At 36.9% G+C, this 18366-nt stretch overlaps 1 protein-coding gene across 2 annotated transcripts in view; it reads left to right on the top strand.

The window, feature by feature from the left end:
- Window positions 1–18366, top strand: part of GRID2 (glutamate ionotropic receptor delta type subunit 2) — a 726277-nt gene that overhangs the window by 498288 nt on the left and 209623 nt on the right. For both annotated transcript variants that reach the window (XM_005148665.3, XM_013128934.3), the window contains 3 exons: window positions 1926–1979; window positions 8644–8817; window positions 13869–14030. In XM_005148665.3, the coding sequence (XP_005148722.1) occupies window positions 1926–1979; window positions 8644–8817; window positions 13869–14030 (390 nt within the window). The remainder of the gene's footprint in view (window positions 1–1925; window positions 1980–8643; window positions 8818–13868; window positions 14031–18366) is intronic.

The raw sequence follows: 18366 nt of genomic DNA on the forward strand, positions 1-18366 counted from the left end.
GTCCTGTTCTATATGTGCATTGCGGACACCAGTTTCTCCAGATCAGAGTTTCCAATCTTGCCTATCATTCTACTAAATAAGCAGTGACCCCCAGTTCTAATGGCCTCTGAATTAATAATGAAGGTTATCAGTACGGGATCTGTTGCTGCTCTTAAGATTTGTAGACAGATAAGTTGTCTTCCTTTGGACATGTGTCCTGGGTTCAACAGTAGCAACCATTTTTTCTCCTTCTTAGGATCTGGTGCAGGGCTGCGTTTTTGACTTTCAGCCTGGGAACAACACTGATAACACTGGTGTTTTTAGTTGCTGCTCAGTAATGTTTACTCTGACCAAGGACTTTCTGAGTCTCATGCTCTGCCAGGGAGGGGGGGAAGCCAGGAGGAAGCAGAGACAGGACACCTGATCCAGACTAGCCAAAGGGGTATTCCATACTGCAGCATGTCATGCTCAGTATATAAACTGGGGGCAGTTACCTGGAAGGGCTAGAGCACTGCTCTAGTAGGGTTTGGGTATCAGATCAGCAGGTGATGAGCAGTTATATTCTCTCCCCTTGTTATTTCCCTTATCATTATTATTATTGGTGGTAGCAGTAGTGGTTTTGTGTTACACCTTAGTTACTGGACTGTTCTTATCTCAGCCTGTGGGAGTTACAGTCTTTCGGTTCTCCTCCCTACCCCTTTGGGAGCGGGTGGGGAGTGAGTGAGTGGCTGCGTGGTTCTGAGTTACTGGCTGGCCTTAAACCACAACAGCATGCACAGTATACATTGAAATCATCCTTGGCAACCACTGTTTGTGTTGGTCAACATTAGAAGCCAAATATGACTGCTGTGCGATGGTCCAAGTAATAACACTCAGCACTAGTCCTCTGTTTTACTTTAAAACATTGCAAGTCCCAAATCTTTTTTTCAGTTTTTTACGTGTGGGATTCAATGCACTTTTAAGATTCTAGTAGTTTTGAATTTTAATCAAGGTGAACATGGTGATTATACAAATCAAACAGGATTAATTTGGATTTAAAACTATTTCAAGGTCAATGATAATTGAATTTCATTTAGAAAAAAAAAAAAAGAAAAAGTAAAGGTGTCCAGCTTTCCCTATAGTTTCTTTCTGGCCTCCTTCCTGTCAATGATTTCTTTCCTAGCTAATGGAAGCAGACCAAATGTATTTTTTCCCTGCTTACTGTTTCCACTCTGAAGGTGAATCAAACATGAATCACCACAAAACTGTAGTGGATTCAAGGAGGGAAAGAACAGGGCTGAGTGAAAGATGAGTTAGGAAGTACATTTTAAGTCTAGCATGGAGACAGCCCCTAGAAAAAAAATTCAGCAAAGGAAAGATCATGTGTGGGAGGAGGATTAGAGGTCCTCTGTGCATGGAGCCTGGGGAAGGTGCTCATTCATCATTCCTGTGAAAGCCCTCTTTTTCAAGACAACCCTTTCCTCCCAGCAATTCTGCATTTCTGTGAACCCCACCATTTATGGCATGGGTTTATTTGGTTTGGGTTTGGATTGTGTTTCTTAATTCCCAGGCTTTGAGAGGAGCTGTACACTGAAAACACCTTAGGGGCATGAACTACAGAAATCTAACAAGAGTTACTTGATATTCATTTTCTGCCTTCCTCTCTGTTGCTTCTTCTCAACACATAATACTAAGGCAAAAACGATTTTATTTTCTCATCATTCAGCTGAAACACCTTCTTTTCTTTGATGCCAGCAAGGAAATGTATTTTCCAAGTTTAATTAGCAAGTCAAACAATAACACACATGCTTCTGCAGAATTTTTTAATGGTTCTCCAGTTTCAGTTGAGTAACAGGTCTTAGAGAGCATGTGCTTCATGTTTTGTCATTTGCAGAGAGCATCCACTTAATTTTTTTCCTTGCTTTCACAAGCAAGCTGACTGATAGCTGGTTTGTTCTCTATTTCAGGTCGTGGAGACTAATTTGGTTGCTTTCGACTGTCACTGGATCATTATAAATGAGGTAACTCTCAAGTGAACATTGCTGTGCACCATGAATCCTGTATGAATGTTTCTGAAGGAAAAAAAAAAAAAAGAAAATGAAATTGAAATTCTGTTTTTTAAACTGTGAAACAGGTTCTCCCATGAATTCTTGTCAGCTAAAATATGACAAGTCAGTATATGAAGTAGCTTTCTATATAAGACATTGAACAACACAGTTCATAGATTTGATGACATTCACATTTTTCATTTGTTTTATGAATAGCAGAACCCTTGAATTCCTTGGGAAATCTCTGTTGGGGAAAATAAAAACCCAAACGGCTTTCTAAGCATTGTTATTTGCACATTGGAGCAGATTAAATGGCAGAGCAATTGAAGTGGTTACCACTTGATTGCATTCTCCACTCCAAATCTCTTCCTCTGGAATGTAGTCCTACCACTTAGGAGAGCTGAATGATGTACGCAGAGAACCATACATTGTCCCTTATTAGTTTTATAGTCTTATATGTGAAATGGGTGAAAGCCACGATAAACTTCATTCTGACAAAGTGCTGTAAACTCTAGTCATTAAAATTTCGTATTTCATTTAGTCATTCCTGCTGTCTATTTTAAAGAATGTGAACATGTTTAATACCATCTCAGCTTAATCTGCTTCTGGACGTAAATCCATATTCCCTCTTAAGTAATTTACTTCTAACATGTGTTTCAAAATGTTAATAATCTCAATATTTTGCAAACACAGAAATGAGATTAGCAATAAATAAGATTTGTAGGTAATGTTATAGAACGTATCATGCTTTGTCGATTCTTCCTTATCACTATGTTCAAATTACAACAGAAACTTGAATATTTCCTGAATGGTGAATGTTGCATAACATTTCTTCCTTATGGCAACATTTTACCAGTTCAATAATGAGGTTACAGTGCCCCACTTAAGCAGTGCAAGATTTGGAAATGGAATTATTTAGGGACCCCTTACTGTGTGGTGTGTAACATAGCTATTTTCATATCCAAGTCCATTTGATATGGTTGTCCACTTGCTGTTGATGACCTCAGAGCTCTGCCTATTTTGTTGCTTACATGAATCTTTTGTGATGTCTTTGACAATCTAGATATCTCTGTATGCGTGCCCGTATTGGCTAAATCAGACTGTTGACTAAGTATATGTAGCACTGCTTCTTTGGCCTCCTAATTTGAAAATTTCAGATGATTTATTACAGTCAAAATGCATTGTTTGGCAAAATCCACAGATGGTTCAAATAACTGAGATACCAAAATAGGATTGAATTGATTTCCTTTTCCATCACTGTGCTAGGGGAGTACAACACACTTACAGAGTATAGTAATAAAGAAGGAAATACCACCTTCATTTTTGTGATCAGGAATCTGCTTAGGCTTTTTGAGGTAACATCTGTTATTTTAATTGCTCACTCTAAATGCTATAATGCCTGAAAAGAGTTCCTTAATTTTTATAGTCCCATTAGTTGCTATTTAATGTAACACAGCAGATTTGCTTGAAGACTGTGTATCATAATAGCAATGCATGTGGCGGAGGAGGGGAGTTGTTCCTATAAAATGAAAGGATTAATAATTTTCTTAAAGCAGAATACATTGTGTTAGACCTTTGCAAATAATACAAATCTCTGATCAGTGCAGTCAACTGGGGAAAATAATTATTCCTGTTTCTTCAGGGCCTTAAAGCAGATGGTGCAATTCTTTATTTAAAATTTGCAGGAGTCATAGATTTGAATGTAGTCATGATCAAATATGCCTTAAAAAATATTACAGTGGATTTCTAACACTCTGTTTCTGCTTGTTTCTTTTCCTCTGCACAATAGTAAATATAACCTCAAAATACCAAGACAATAAAATTATATATGCACTATGACTCTTAAATCACAAGTGTACAGTAAGCTTACATTTTATTTAATGGAGCTAAAAAAGGTGCATTTGTATGATTTTCAGCACTTTATTTTGCTCAGTTTAAATGACAAAAAATGTCCTTTTTATTTTAAATTCATGTGCCTCAAGTGTTTTCCTTCATTAAACAGTCAGGGTCGTCTTACTATGCCCATGGCTGCCACTAGTTCTCTATTACTATTGTTTACTCAAGGACAGCTCAAAATACATTGCACTGCCTACAGTTACCATACAGGAGGTGAAAATATTAATGGTACTCTACAAAGGATTGGTTGAATTTCATCTGCAATAATGTGCACAATTATGACCAGCTCCATTAAAATTACAATGGAACTGGTGCACAAAAAAGCTGATTTGTGTGAGAAGAGACTGAAAAGGTTGGCTTGATTAGCCTATGAAAACAAAGACTGAAAGAGGATACGCTCTCTGTTTATAAACACAGAGAGAGAGTGAATAAATGCATCATTGTCAAGGTCCAGAGGACAAGGTTGGCACAAAAACAAATTAGTTCAACTTGGCCATGAATAAATTCAGATAAAAAGTTAGTAAAAGTTTTCTAATTACCAGAGACATCAGTCTGGAAAAAATCCTTCTTTGAGGGAAAAAAATCAAAACCAAAAACAAAAAAAAAAAAAAAACCCAAACCAACCAAACAAAAAACCACAAGAAACTTTTTTAAAGAACAGTTTATTGAAAAAGATCCAACAGGTTTGCCCATCATAGCACAAGAGATAACTGGGAGACACACAGGGATGTATTCAAAGGCTGCTTTCAGATGAACACGTTTTTTCTAGGGGAGGGCTGGTCCTTGGCTGATGAATTCATCTAGTTCCACCATGTTTCAGCCCAGTGTGCTCCACTATCTTTACTATCTTTAAAGCCCAAGAAGCTAGATCAGGTCCTAAAATCACAACTCAGTTCTAGGAGTTCACATAATTCTACATTTTAATATGGATAATAGAATAATAATAGCATTATAGGTTCATTTGAACCCTTACATTTTCCAGTGGTGATGGCAGGTCAGGTGTGAAATGCCACTCTCTCTGGTGCAGATCGGTAACAAAGCTGCCAGCTCTTTCTTTTTCGAAGGTGAGAGCCAATGGACAGAGTGACTTAGCCCTGTTATCTCCAAACTCCTGGATTTTTTCCTGTGTGAAAGCTAAAAATTGATTTCTCCCTGTTCTATCAATTTTCTTCCTTTTTTGCATCATACTCTCCAGAACCTAAGGAACATGAAGAAGATATAGGAGCGAATTATTATGAAGTTCAAGATCTCCCCTTACTTGTCTTGGAACTTCATCTAGTTATGCCTTTCCCATGGCTACTTCTCTTTGGAAAGTGCTGAGAAAGTCAGGAAGGGCATAGCGCAAGTGTGCTTTAGAATGGGCAGTGGCAGCCCATGAGCCATCCTCAAGAGGTTGTACAGTGCCCACACTTTCCTGCTGTGCCACCTGCTCTTTGCTGCTGGCTTTTGGAGGAAGAAACACTCTCCTTTCTTGAGGGTCTTGAAGAATGTGATGAAGACATTGCAGGTACTGAAAAATAGGGCACATCCAGTATATGATAAAAATACTGGAATCATCTTGAACTGAAGTTGTCTCCATAAGCAAGTATTGCTGCCTTTGTTTGGTTCTTATTACAAGACTGAATACATTCTTTCCCTCCGTGTCTCTGTCTACTTGTGCAGTTGCTCTGTGGTGAATAGTCTCTGCCTACGCTGCTTACCTTAAAATAATGAGACAATGAAAACTGAACAGCAGTGTATTAGGTCTTCCTTCCAACTGGAGTCTATGCCTGATATTTTGGTGTGATCCTCTTCAGTTCCTTTTACTAATTCGTCTGTAAAGACCTATTAATTTAAAATAGCACTTCTTTCCTTATTTATTTGCCTAGTCAGATGAACTGTACATCTAATTTTATCTTTGTTCCATTTGAAATAGAACAACCCCCCCTTTAGTCCAAGTTCAGACCAATAAAAGAAAGCTTTGAAGCCATGTATTGAACTTCTGATAAAAAAAATATCAAAACCACATAACCTAACCTAAATTTATACAGGTGCCAACTCAGTTCAGCTTGGCCAACTGTGTAATACTTTTTTACACTTGGTGCTTGTGTAACAGATCATCTGCCATTATTATATCATTATACTGTATCCTCCTTTGAAGTGCAAATGAAAATTGTTTCCTCTCATTCAATAGTTGCTTTATATAGTTTTCTTAAGGCAGATCCAAATTTCAAGAATGAGAGATGATGTTGGAGAGTCATTATATAAAAGGCTTGTCACTCAGTCAATGCCAAGTATTAAAAAATGACAAAGAAAGATATAGCAAATTACTCAACTTGAATTTTTCTTTGCATGTCATTGCTTTGTTGTTAACCTAAAATCTGAATATATGATATGATCAGTGGCATTCACAGCATTTTAAAATAATAGCTGTCATTAATCTATTGATGTATATACCTCCTTGGCAACCAGACAAAAATCTCTTTGGTGTTTTGATTCTGTTAGTAGTTCCCAAGTGATGTGTAAAACTATGAGGTAGCAACCTAAAGGTTAAAATGAGAACACTCTAATTAAGATGTACCAAAAATGCTGAGTATAGAAAAAATAAATACACTTTTGAGGCAGAAAAGATAAATGTTTGAGCAGCTGAAAGTCAAAATCCCTTTTAAAGTATTACTTAGCAATATAACATGGCCATGCAGGTAACAGGTTTTACATTATTAGAACAAGTCTAATAGTCTTGCTGTTACAGTTTGAACACGGTGTATAATGAAACCAGGCAAGCTTTTTTTAGGTCCTCTGAGAAAGGATATTGTTTAAAATCAGGACAAGAAGTTTCTTGAGCTCTCCTTTCTGATTATATTGAAAATTACATGCATTTCGCTAAAACAGCTTTTTTTTTTTTGTTTGGTTTTTTTACCTTGCAGCTAGTGAGATGATACAGACTAAATGAAAAGACGGCTTTTTAAGCTGAGATAAACCATTATTTGTGGTACATTAAGAATTAATCGACCAGAAATGCAAGATATTACACTGGACACAGCTGTTGCCATGTGGTTTTTTTGTTTGTAGAAAAATCTATATTTCATAAATAACATTAACAACATATTAATTCAGAAACTATGACAACCTGTGAAGAAGAATAACATACTTGTATTCAGGAGAGGAGAAGTTAAAATTTTCATCTCATGTATTTTTCTTCCAAAATTTAATGGGATCACCAAGATTTAATTTAAATACCAGTATGTCCAAAGAAGTTGCTTCAAAATAATTAATTTAAAGAATGTTAACTGAAGCCAGAATTACCAAGGTAGTTGCCTTAACATTTCAGGAGCTGCTTTTTTGAAAAGCTTGGCTTCCTGTTCACAAGAAAAATTCCATAATTTGAGTTCAAGTCTATCTCCTGTTGTCTCCTAAGGACTTGATTACAGCCATAGATCAGGAGGCTAGAGGCATTTAGATACAGTCATAAGAGATAATGGCATTTAGTTACAGGTATAACAGTGCAGATGTGCTGTATCCTTTAAAAAATGAAAAGCTATAAATACACAAATGAGAATCAGAAATACTCAATAAACTGTGGCTGTAAACAAGGATATGTTAAATGCAGGCTCCTTGAGCACCTCCCTTACTTGTAGAGACAGGGGGGCGGAGGGTATCCAGAAATTTAAGCATCTAAAAAGTTCAGGGCATCAGCTCTGTAGATAAGACAGATTATGGAGAAGCAGTTCAGCATGATGAAAAATAAATTCTAGTTAAAAAGGTTGAGCAATTTTGTAGATTATTTCTCCTGCTTTACAGAAAAATACACATAATTGTCTTGAAAGCTACTAGCTGACCCAATTTGAGTTACCAGAAAAATGCTGTTTAACTAAAGTTCAAGTTCTTATGTGAAGATCAGAGTCAGTTGCTGTAGCTTGTGAGCCCACACTCTTCTCACTCTGTGTTTCCTAATGGCCTCATCATTCAATGGTGTAAAGGACGATGTTCCCAAACTACAAGAATTTATACTGTATTAAAACTGTTTTTTTGGTTTCCCTAACCTGCCTTAAAGTTAATATTGTAAGGTTAATATTTCACATATTGGTGTATTTACTTAGGGTTTTGGGCTTTTCTTTAAAGTATGTCCATAGAGATGAGTGTTCAGCTGTAAGCCATAATAGGTGCTTCATGGAGTAAAAAGTTGGGTTTAAATTAGGTCATGCTATAAACAGGCATGTACACACCTAGAATGATCTGATGCATTTTCTTTACCCTTTTGGTAAATCATGTTTGCTAACTTGTGCGTTGTTCATAGGTTGTTGATACTCATTTTCCAGGAAATGAACAATTAAGGCCTGAATAATTGTCTATACCTTCACAGGTCCTAAGTAATGCTACACTTAGAAATACATCATGGTACAACTTCCTACTGATTTACACTGCCAGGGGTGCTGTGAAACACTTTTACTTAAAAGATCAAAGGTAAAAGGAGAGGGAGAGAAACCCAAAATGAAACAACTAAGCCCAGTTACATCTACAAAGATTTGGTAAAGTTTGGGCACGGTACATTTTGAACTTCAGCAACTGTTGCAAGGGTGTTATGTCAGTTGTTTTAATGAGCATGCATATGTTCTTTTTGAGGTTATGCAGAGCTGGACAATATCTGTGTAGCAGTCACATGCCTCTTGGTCTTATCAGTTAATTTTTCTGTTTATACTCTTTTGGTAATATTTCTGATTTTAACTTTTATGTATATTCTCTCCCTTGTCTTATCTTCCAGGAAATAAATGATGTAGATGTGCAGGAGCTGGTGAGAAGGTCAATTGGAAGGTTAACAATTATTCGACAAACATTTCCAGTCCCCCAAAACATAAGTCAGCGCTGTTTCCGTGGGAACCACAAAATATCTTCATCATTGTGTGATCCGAAGGACCCCTTCTCCCAAAGCATGGAGGTAGTTCATGTACCTGTCTATTCCCACCCAGGAACTGACTTTCTAGGTCAGATCAAGGTTTTTCCTCAGGAAAATTCAATGTTTATTTTTTATATTCTTTCTGACATGTAGTTTAATGGCTCATAGCATGGCAAGAAAATACTTGGGCAGTGGGTGAGTGAGACTGATGGCCTATAACAACTCCCCCACTCCACAGCAATTGAGAAAAAAATTCCCAAAAGCCACTTAATCTCCAGGCAGTAGGATAGTTGTTCTGTTGTCCTGTTGCATTTTACTTTTTGTCATCTCTCTGAGGAGAATTTAATTTCCATGGTCAATGTCTCATGTCTTCTCTAAGCCTCAAAAGTGTTGTGAATAGGACAGCCTTCCTGGGAACACCTGCATCATCTCCTGCAAGTGTCTTGGTGTATATGCACTTAGATCCATGCCTATATTTCAAAAGAGGCCTTATTTCCAGGTTTTTTTATTTGTTAGTTACAAATCACAATTAAACTATAACAGTCTTCCTACCACATGAAATCAGCAACAAAATCATGGTCACTGTCCTCCTGGTTTCACACAGTTTTCCAGGAGCAGCTCCTCTCTCTCATGTATCTAGTTAGTCTTCTTCATGACAAAGCTATGGCAAATCAAGAATCTGAAATTGGCTTAAGATACTGATTATACTTTTGGGTTTTTTTGCATGGTCATTTATGACGTTGTGAAAAGATGCCTGCATTGGTAGCTGTGCAGGAGGGGCATATCTGACATAGCAGCAAAGAGCAGTCATCTTGTGATGCTAAAATTAATGAGTGACGGAAAACAATGGGAGAAAAATAGGGAGGTGTTAAAGATTGTCCTTGATTAAAACAAACCTATGTGAGAGGAAAAAGAGAAGTGTGGCTGGTCTTGCTCTGTTTCGAGTTAGCTGTTAAGAGCTTTTGTCTCATAATTTTTCACAAAGCAGCCAGTAAACAGCTATTGATGACATGAATAGCTGGCTGTAGCACACCACCTGGTGTTCCCATTATAGTTCTTAAAATAAATATGGCTATGTAAGGTCAATAGATGCATAGGATATTTCTAGAGGCTATTTAAGAACTGTGAAATTCTCCAGGTTCTACCATTCTGTTACAGCAGCATGGTCCTACTAACTACAGCAAGGCAGAAAATATGAATCATATATTGATAGGAGGCTTCCCATTCAATGTATTTTTCTCTTCAACTTCACTTTCATTTCATTTTCAGTTCAGTAGTGAACTGACTAGGGAAAAAAAGGGTTCTAGAAACCACAGTTTATTCTCTACAAATTGGCAAAATCCATTTAATATGTTAGCTTGGACCTTATACCTTAACCTATGCCTCTTTATCAACCTATAGCTTGGAGAGCTATAATAATTCTGTTGAAAGCTTTCACAACATTCTGGTTCAAAGCAATGATGGAAACTTGACTGGTTTAAGTGTTCTACACAGTTGAGTTGCTTTTTTATATTTTCCCTGAGATGGCTGCACTTCATTAATGGCTGAGGGACACAACACTAAAAAATGAAAGGAAGAAGAATTCTGACACAGTTTCCCTTGTGTGTTCATGTGATGCACAGACCTTTGAGTAGCTTGAGTAGGGTTTGTTTGCTGCTTCTTTGTTCTCCCCAATGATATTATAAATTAACTTCCATTCCAGTGGGGAGTTGAAACAATCCATAAATTGAAATTTCCAATGCTTTTTTTTATGCCGTCGAAGTGTGACTAATCAGATATATTCTCTGGAAATTATAAGGGTGAATTTCTTACTTTTTATTTTTACTGCCCCTGAAGTCCATGTGAATAATTAAATTTTTCAGCATCCTTATTAAAACACTGAAACATATTTTGGTGAAGAAGTCTCATGTCTCTGGGACTGTCCTAGTTGAAACAACAACTTCTATAAATTTGTATATTTTTGGAGGTAGAAAGTTAAAACCTGGATTCACATAAATATTTAGTACCATAACCCTTTTGTTTAAAAACTAAGTACAATGGTCTAGGCATACATAAAGTAAACGCCATTAGTCCAGATTAATTACTCACACTTACTCTGATTGCTAAATACCTTTCTTCTACACTCTGGAACAAAAAAAAAAGATCACATCTGAATTTTGAATTGCATCCACAGGAGGTTATGCAGTTAGATACTGCTTGCTGATAGAAGTGCCCAGGCATTAGTTTTAGATCAAATAAAGGATTAGTAATCAATACCAGGCAATGTATTAAATGTCCCAGTAAATTTACATGGGACATGAATAAAAGTGTAAAATGATTTGAAATTACAGCCCCAGTCTGTGCATCAGGACAGTTACTAATGAAGCATACTTCTGGTAGTGATAAGGAAGGGTGATTTTGAGTAGCAGAAATTAATTTTAATGTTTTTATCATTGTATTATCAGTGACTGATTGTTGTAAATGTTAAGATGAGCTGTTAGTGAAGGAATAATGATGCTTAATAATTGCTGAACTCTGTACTCCTGAGCCCCGTTAATACTTAATGAAGACCCAGCTATATTACTCTAAGACTAGTGAATGCATCCTTCCTCATGAACTGTGACAATAATCTTCTATTCCCATGATATTAAGTTATGGAAGCTACCTTGAAAGAACTGTCATTTTGTTGAGAAATGACGACTTGGCATCTGTAGCCCTTCATCTACCAATTTAGTCTCATTAGTAACCTTATTGTCTCTGCTCTCTAGAGGTGGTTTGTTTAGCTGGTTTTTTGTTGTTTGGTTTGTGGTTGGCTTTTTTTTTTAATCTTGTTTTGGTTTCATTTTTTTCCTTTGGCAAAGGCTTATGTAAAATAAACTTGGCTCACAGCATAGTAATAATTTCTTCAGTCTCCTTTGAATGTCCCTGCACTGCTGACTTCTTTGGGGATATACAGTTTTAGCTGGAGCGCTTTGAGTTCTTTGTAGGTTTACAATACACAGAAAAATAATCCAAGTTATTTTCAAAATGCTTGATTAATCTGAACCCTGATCCTCAATGCATGCTTTTAATCCTGTCATGCACAAAGGTGCCTAGCCTGTGGATCTGCAGAATGTAAATTTGTTCCTCAGTGAATACTGAAATGGAAATATTCACAGCCATTGGAGTCACGGGAGAACCTTGAGTAAGAATAAAGAAGCATGTTTGAGAAAGAGGGGGTAAAGAGTCATTGCCTTTTAAAGGAAAAGGGAAGTAGAAATCAAAAGTTCTGTGCATTTATGGTACTACCGATGAAGTTGTAAAGGCAATGGATGATCCGGGGATTTTATCAGGAGGGATATCCGGAGACCATTAGATCTTCTTCAGTAAAGTATGGAAGACAAAATGTCTCAGGAAATTCTGGCAAGGTAAGGAGAAAGACAACATCTTTCCTGAATGCAAGGCAGGGAAAGAGTCTGTCACAAAACCTTCCTGTAAGAACTGTACAGATCAGATTGAGGATGACACAGGCAAAGGCAGCATAAAGATGGACTTTACATAAGAAAATAAAAACATACAAAATATATGGAAGAGAGAAATTAGGCAGAAAGAAAGGCTTCTTTTTTTTCTTCCCCCCCCCCCCCCTTTTTTCCTTTTTTCCTCCTTTATTTTAAGGTGATGGCTGGATTTGCAAATCAGGTTCTCAGATCTTCTGCATTATTGTGATTCTTTCCCCTCCCAGTAGCTGCAGGACTTTCCCAGTCTTTGGATATTTTTGAGAGGCAGAATAGGGGTATTCTCCACAATGCTGGTGTACTTTCCTGTTGGCAGCTTCCTCCTTTTAAGGTTTTGAGCAGACCATCTGTATGGAGAAACCTTTATGTGGAGCAGTCAGCATATTCCACAATCTTGGAAATGTCTCTTGTCTTGTCTGTGACTGATGGAGTTAAAAACCCAGCAACCTTGCCTCAGTCAGCAAATTGCTGCTGGCTAATTGATTTTCAGGCACTAGCAATATTCATTCTACAGTCTCTTTCATAGCGAAGCTGAGAAATCTGAGTTCACCTCAATAACTTCAGGCCCCATGGCTTCAAATGACCAATAGCTTATCTAAAAAATAATATTCCCAAAGGTCCTTGCATTTCTGAATATCATTTCTCTTTCCAAGAATCTCTCTGTTCAGGAGAGCTGAGGTTTCCTCTTATGATAGTGACTTAAATGTTCCTGCCGTTTGAGGACAGAAATGACTGAAATGCAGCTGTACTGTAAATCACTTACTTTAGAAGTGCTCATGAATTATAAGCTTCTGTTCTTTTACATTAAGATTTCTTTCGCATCTGACTTTGTACTATGTGTATTTAAAATCACATGTATAGAAATCATACATGGGTAAGTGGGTATACAAGTAATTTCTTTTCTTGAGTTCAACTGTTACCTCTTTAATGCCAAACTGGAATTTCCTCTCACAGTATGTGTTTAACTATACTCCCTGTGAAACATGTACACATTTATTCAATAAGAGTTTTGTCCTGCAAGGAATCAACAGCCATTGCCAAATATTCTGACAGAAACCACTATAAATTACAGAATCAACATGCAACTGCACACTGAGAAAGATTTTATAGGGTCATATTTCATTCCAGAAATTGTCTCATTCAGAACTGATTTTAAAAAACCGTAAAAAAAAGCATGATGAAATTATTTATTTTAAATTTTCAGAGTTTCTGTTTTTCAAAAGAATAAAACAATCTTGAAGAAAATTTGATGATATCCAAATATCCAATGGCTGAAAATTGAAAGTTGCAGGCAGCTGATTAAAAATGAAAGGAAGTCTGTTTACTTTCATGAGTAGGGCTTTAAATCCTGCAAATGGAGCTGTGCCAGTGATTGGGCTGCCTGTATTTCACATGTATGTAGTTGTTCCTGCAGGTCACTTGTAGCGTGACAGCCCTTAGCTGCAGCTCCTAAAGGAGCTGAAGTTATGGCTTATTGACTCTTATAATTTCTTCTTAATATCAAATAAGTCATTTAATTACCAGGGTATTATGGGCAAGGCAAAATAAATGACAAATTCTGGCTGCTGGCAGGAGACCAAAAATAATAATTCTAATTCTCCCATTCTTACGTATTTGCAGATTTCAAACCTGTATATATATGACACTGTCCTCCTGTTGGCGAATGCTTTTCATAAGAAGCTGGAAGACAGGAAATGGCACAGCATGGCCAGCCTCACCTGCATCAGGAAGAACTCTAAGCCATGGCAAGGAGGACGATCAATGTTGGAAACTATCAAGAAGGTACCTTTGCCTTGTATTTCCTTGTCTTTGATTTCTAGTTGCATTAGTACTAGTTGTAGTACTCCCTTCTGAAGTGTGTACTGCTCTTGACAGTACTAGCAGTGTCTTTTCAAAGCAATAGTTTTGATATTTGTACGGTTTCTGAATTAAAAACATAGAGTCATAGAATGGTTTGGGTTGGAAGGGACCCTACTGCCAGGGGCAGGGACATCTTCCAGTAGACCAAGCTGCTTGAAGCCCTCTCCAGCCTGGCCATTTAACACTGCTGGGGATGGGGCAAACTCAGCTTCTCTGGGCAACTTGTTCCAGTTCCTCACCACCTTCATAGTAAAGAATTTTCTTTCTAATATGTAATCTAAATCTATCCTCTTTCAGTTTAAAGCCATTCTCATGTGCTGTCACTACACACCCTTGTAAAAAGTCCCTTTCCATCTTTCATGTAGGCTTCCTTCTTGTTGGAGAGACTTAAAATTTACATTGTAAATCCAAACACCCCCAGAGCAGTGCGTGTGTATATATATATATATATATACATATATATGTGTGTATAAAGGTGCTTTATCTATGGCTTTCATTAAAAAGAAATAAAAAAGAATTTAAAATATGTTATTTCAAGAAGTTGCCATCCTGCATTAGTCTTTAACTATCCCAGAAGTTAGGATTATGCAGGCAAAATGGAAGGCTCCTTTAAACCCTACTTATTTTTTCCCCAGTTCTGAGTCAATTTGCACTAGGTCCAAAATAACAGTTCAAGGCTTTCTTTGGTGGCTGTCTCTGGTTTCCATTCTAACAGTTTGAAGTCATGAGACTACAAGGATAATCCAGCACTCATTTCAGGGGCAAGATAGAGCTTTCAGGGACTCTAAACTGTATTGCTCTTAACGTATCAGCACAATTTCAAATTCACATTTGACAGTTCCCTGTATTTTAAGCTATATTTCAGGCAAGGCTGGTTTTGGAACTTTTCTTCTCAACTTACATTTTGTAAATACTACTGCAAACTTTTTCATTAATAAACTAAAAGCTATTTCTACTTACTGAACTCCAAATAGGATGCTTGAGCCGTAAAAGTATAGTTACCCACTTCTCCTTTAGAATTAGAATTTAGTATCTGAGCTGCAGTTTCAGGCAAAGTCTGGTAGCCATACTAGCATCTCTAAAATTAGAAGTGCTCCACCATGGAAAGAGCTGCTGACTGTTTTACATTATGATTATTTGCTTGTTTCTGTTGGTTTTGGATGCGAGACTAACCCTGATCTCCTGCATAAACATCATTTAAGCTCTTTCTTACTACTGTCTCATCTCTTTGCACATTAGAGTTTATTCCGTTCATTGTCATATCATTCTAGTTATCCAGTTTCATCGTCTTCCTCCTAAAAGGTATGATTAATAAAACAAACTCCTTCCATGACCTTTCATAGAAGAGCTGCACTGTTAAAAATCAATTTATGTAGCTCTTAACCCTGTAACATAAAGAGATATGGCCAAAAGGAATATGAAAACATTCAAGAAAGCAGGAACAAGTGTAAATTCTAGGGTTGTGGTTAGTTTGCAATTCATCAGTCAAATGCTGATAAAATCACTGACACGAGTAGCTAACCAGGCTGGTACCCTGTTGCTTTTGGGTTTCTCCTCTGTTTGAATGGGATGGCTTTGATAAGAAGCTTCTGTAGAAGAGTTTCAGTATCACAGCTGTGTATTTTGAAATTAAAAAGTTGACATTCATGAATGTCTGATGAAGTATCAGGAAAACAAGAAAGTTAAAAAATAATAAAGGGAAAAATAAACCCCAAGTGAATTAGAAAGTTTTTCTCAAAAACATGACAGTTTTCTTCAACTTTGAAAGAAAATATGAAAAAGTTACCATTTAAATAGTTAAATTAAATAGTTTTTGAATAAAAGGTTCTGTGTTTTCATTTTTAAATCACTTTTTCAAGAATGTAGTGTAAAAACATAGTTAGTTCAGGGTGAAGATACAACCTGAGATTTATTAAATGCTCCTGGAAAAAGAATTTTCATCCTCTGCAAAACTTTAACCCTATCACAGAGCTGGAATCACTGTCTTGTCCCGGATTATCTATCTCTTCAATGGAGTTTCAGTGGGTGTTGCATTGTATTCAAGTATGGTGTTGGTGAGGAAAGAGGTAAGGAAGGGATACCTAGTTGTAGCCTGCCTGCCTTAGAAAGGGACTAGCTGCTCTCCTGGCAGCAATGGAAGTGATGTTGCCATATGCTGCTTTACTGAGCTCATACTGTCTTGCTGCTAAAAAACAAACAAACAAAAATAAAACTAAAAAAGCAGGAAAAACTAGTTCTGGAATAAGGTTCTCTAGGAACACACAGCCCCTCCCCCCCCCCAAAAAAAAAAAACACACAGAAAAAACCCCACCTATCCCCTATAATCAGAGATACAGAAACAGGAATATTTGGCTGTTTTAGCTGCAGAGGGAATCTCTGGTTTCTGGAAGGGAAAATAAGCGAAGAGACGGGGAATCTCTAAAGCTACACACTGAAGGTGTGAAGGCAATAGAAAGGGATGCTGATGTTCTACCAGCGGCAGCACTTGTTAAAAATAGGAGAACTCTGGTGGTAAATAAATTTCTTTATGATTAATAAACCAATCGGCAAGAATAGAGAATGAGAGGAAATTAGATTTTCAACTGTTTCTTGAAATGGCAGAATAGCTGTCTGAATCATTTTCGTCTTTTGTTACTTTTCACTCTTGAATATTTGATTCCTGCATCACTGTTTCTACAAACAACTACAGAAGCTGCTCTTTCTGTGTGAGTTCAGCTCACTACAGTTATTAAAATCAATCTGTTTCTACCCATGCTGGAACTGGATAAATAGTTAAATTCATCAAGAAATACAATCCTTCTAATGAATTTGGCCAGCTTTAGCAATTAGTTCTGAATTCACTTTTGTAATAGGAACTGTCCCCAAACACATGCTCACTTGTTTATTTCTAAGTAAAGCTATTTCATAGTGAGACAAATAAGTATTACTGGAAAACAATTCTACTGTTAGAAAAATTAATCTTCCCAAATAGCTAGAGAATAAATGTAAGTAGGATTATATGGAGGATCAACTCAGAAAAATGACAAGTTACTGCATATTTCTCTCACGCTTACCTGATCCAGTCATATTTGTTTAGCTCACTGACAAGCAACAAATTTTTAGTCCTAGCAGCAACATAGAACTTATTCCTTTGTGGAAAATGAGCTGTACCTTGTGCTGTTTCACGAATCGTAGGTGGAATTGTCAGATAGTTTTGGTCTCAGAAATGTCAGTGATGTTCAGTGGTGACACATCAAAAAGATGCCAAATTGTTTTTCAGGTGGTAAATTAGACTTTCTTCCCTAGCAGCTAAAAATGGTGTGTTGAGCTTAAAACTCAACAATGTTTCTGATGTCAGGTTTTTCTCAGAATAAAATGTAAAGCTCATATTTAATGATTGTAGCATTTTTTGTCTGCCTGCAATCACCATTTTTCTGTAATCGCAAAATAGCTTATGTATTTTAATAATAAAAAAAAGTAAACCAGCAACCCAAAAAAAAACAAAAAAAGCCCAGGAGCTGTCAGAGCAAATACAATATTTTGTGACTGATGATTGAGAAGCTGACATTCCCAAGCGAGGTTCTGACTGCTGGGTAAATAGTGTTTTCTTCACGAACTTACAATATAGTGGTGCCTAAGCGTATATAAACTGTAGTTTATCTTGCCAGTCTAGATGGGACTCAGGTAGGCTTTAACTATATTGCCAAGCTTTATAGCAGCTCTGCAAAGCCCAGAGCAGTGATCAGAAATGTAAGTAAAACATTTTTGTCCTAACTGCCATTTCACTCTCCAGTTTTAAATGTGTCAGGAAATCACATGGTTTCAGCTCAACCTTAGAGGAATCTGAGAGTAGATAATAAGCATGCCTTCCTTTTCCTCTAAATAGCATTGTTTCTGTAAGTTATATGGAATTAAACATTTATTTGACCCTTGCCCATTGTCATAAGTAACACAAAAATAACTTGGAAAAATCTTATCGGGAAGTTACTGGATTAGTAGCTGTCATACAGACTTCCATTTCATTTGTGATCTCCTTCCACTGTGCATTAGCAGAGGGATAAAATAATGCCATAAATGAAGTATGTGTTTTAGAGGGATCCATGATGTGAAAGACTATGTAAAAAAATTGGAGCAGTGTCCTGAAACTCTTCCTAGGCAATACACTGTCTCACTCCATCAGCCCAAAGCAATAGAACAGGCTCATGTAAGCCTTGTAAAAAGGCAGTGTGGGACAGTTAGGGCTAGTAGAGAGCAATAGCAAGATTGCCCGGCCTACAGG

This window comes from Melopsittacus undulatus, chromosome 7 (genome assembly GCF_012275295.1).
Source record: "Melopsittacus undulatus isolate bMelUnd1 chromosome 7, bMelUnd1.mat.Z, whole genome shotgun sequence".
Taxonomy (NCBI): Eukaryota; Metazoa; Chordata; class Aves; order Psittaciformes; family Psittaculidae; genus Melopsittacus; species Melopsittacus undulatus.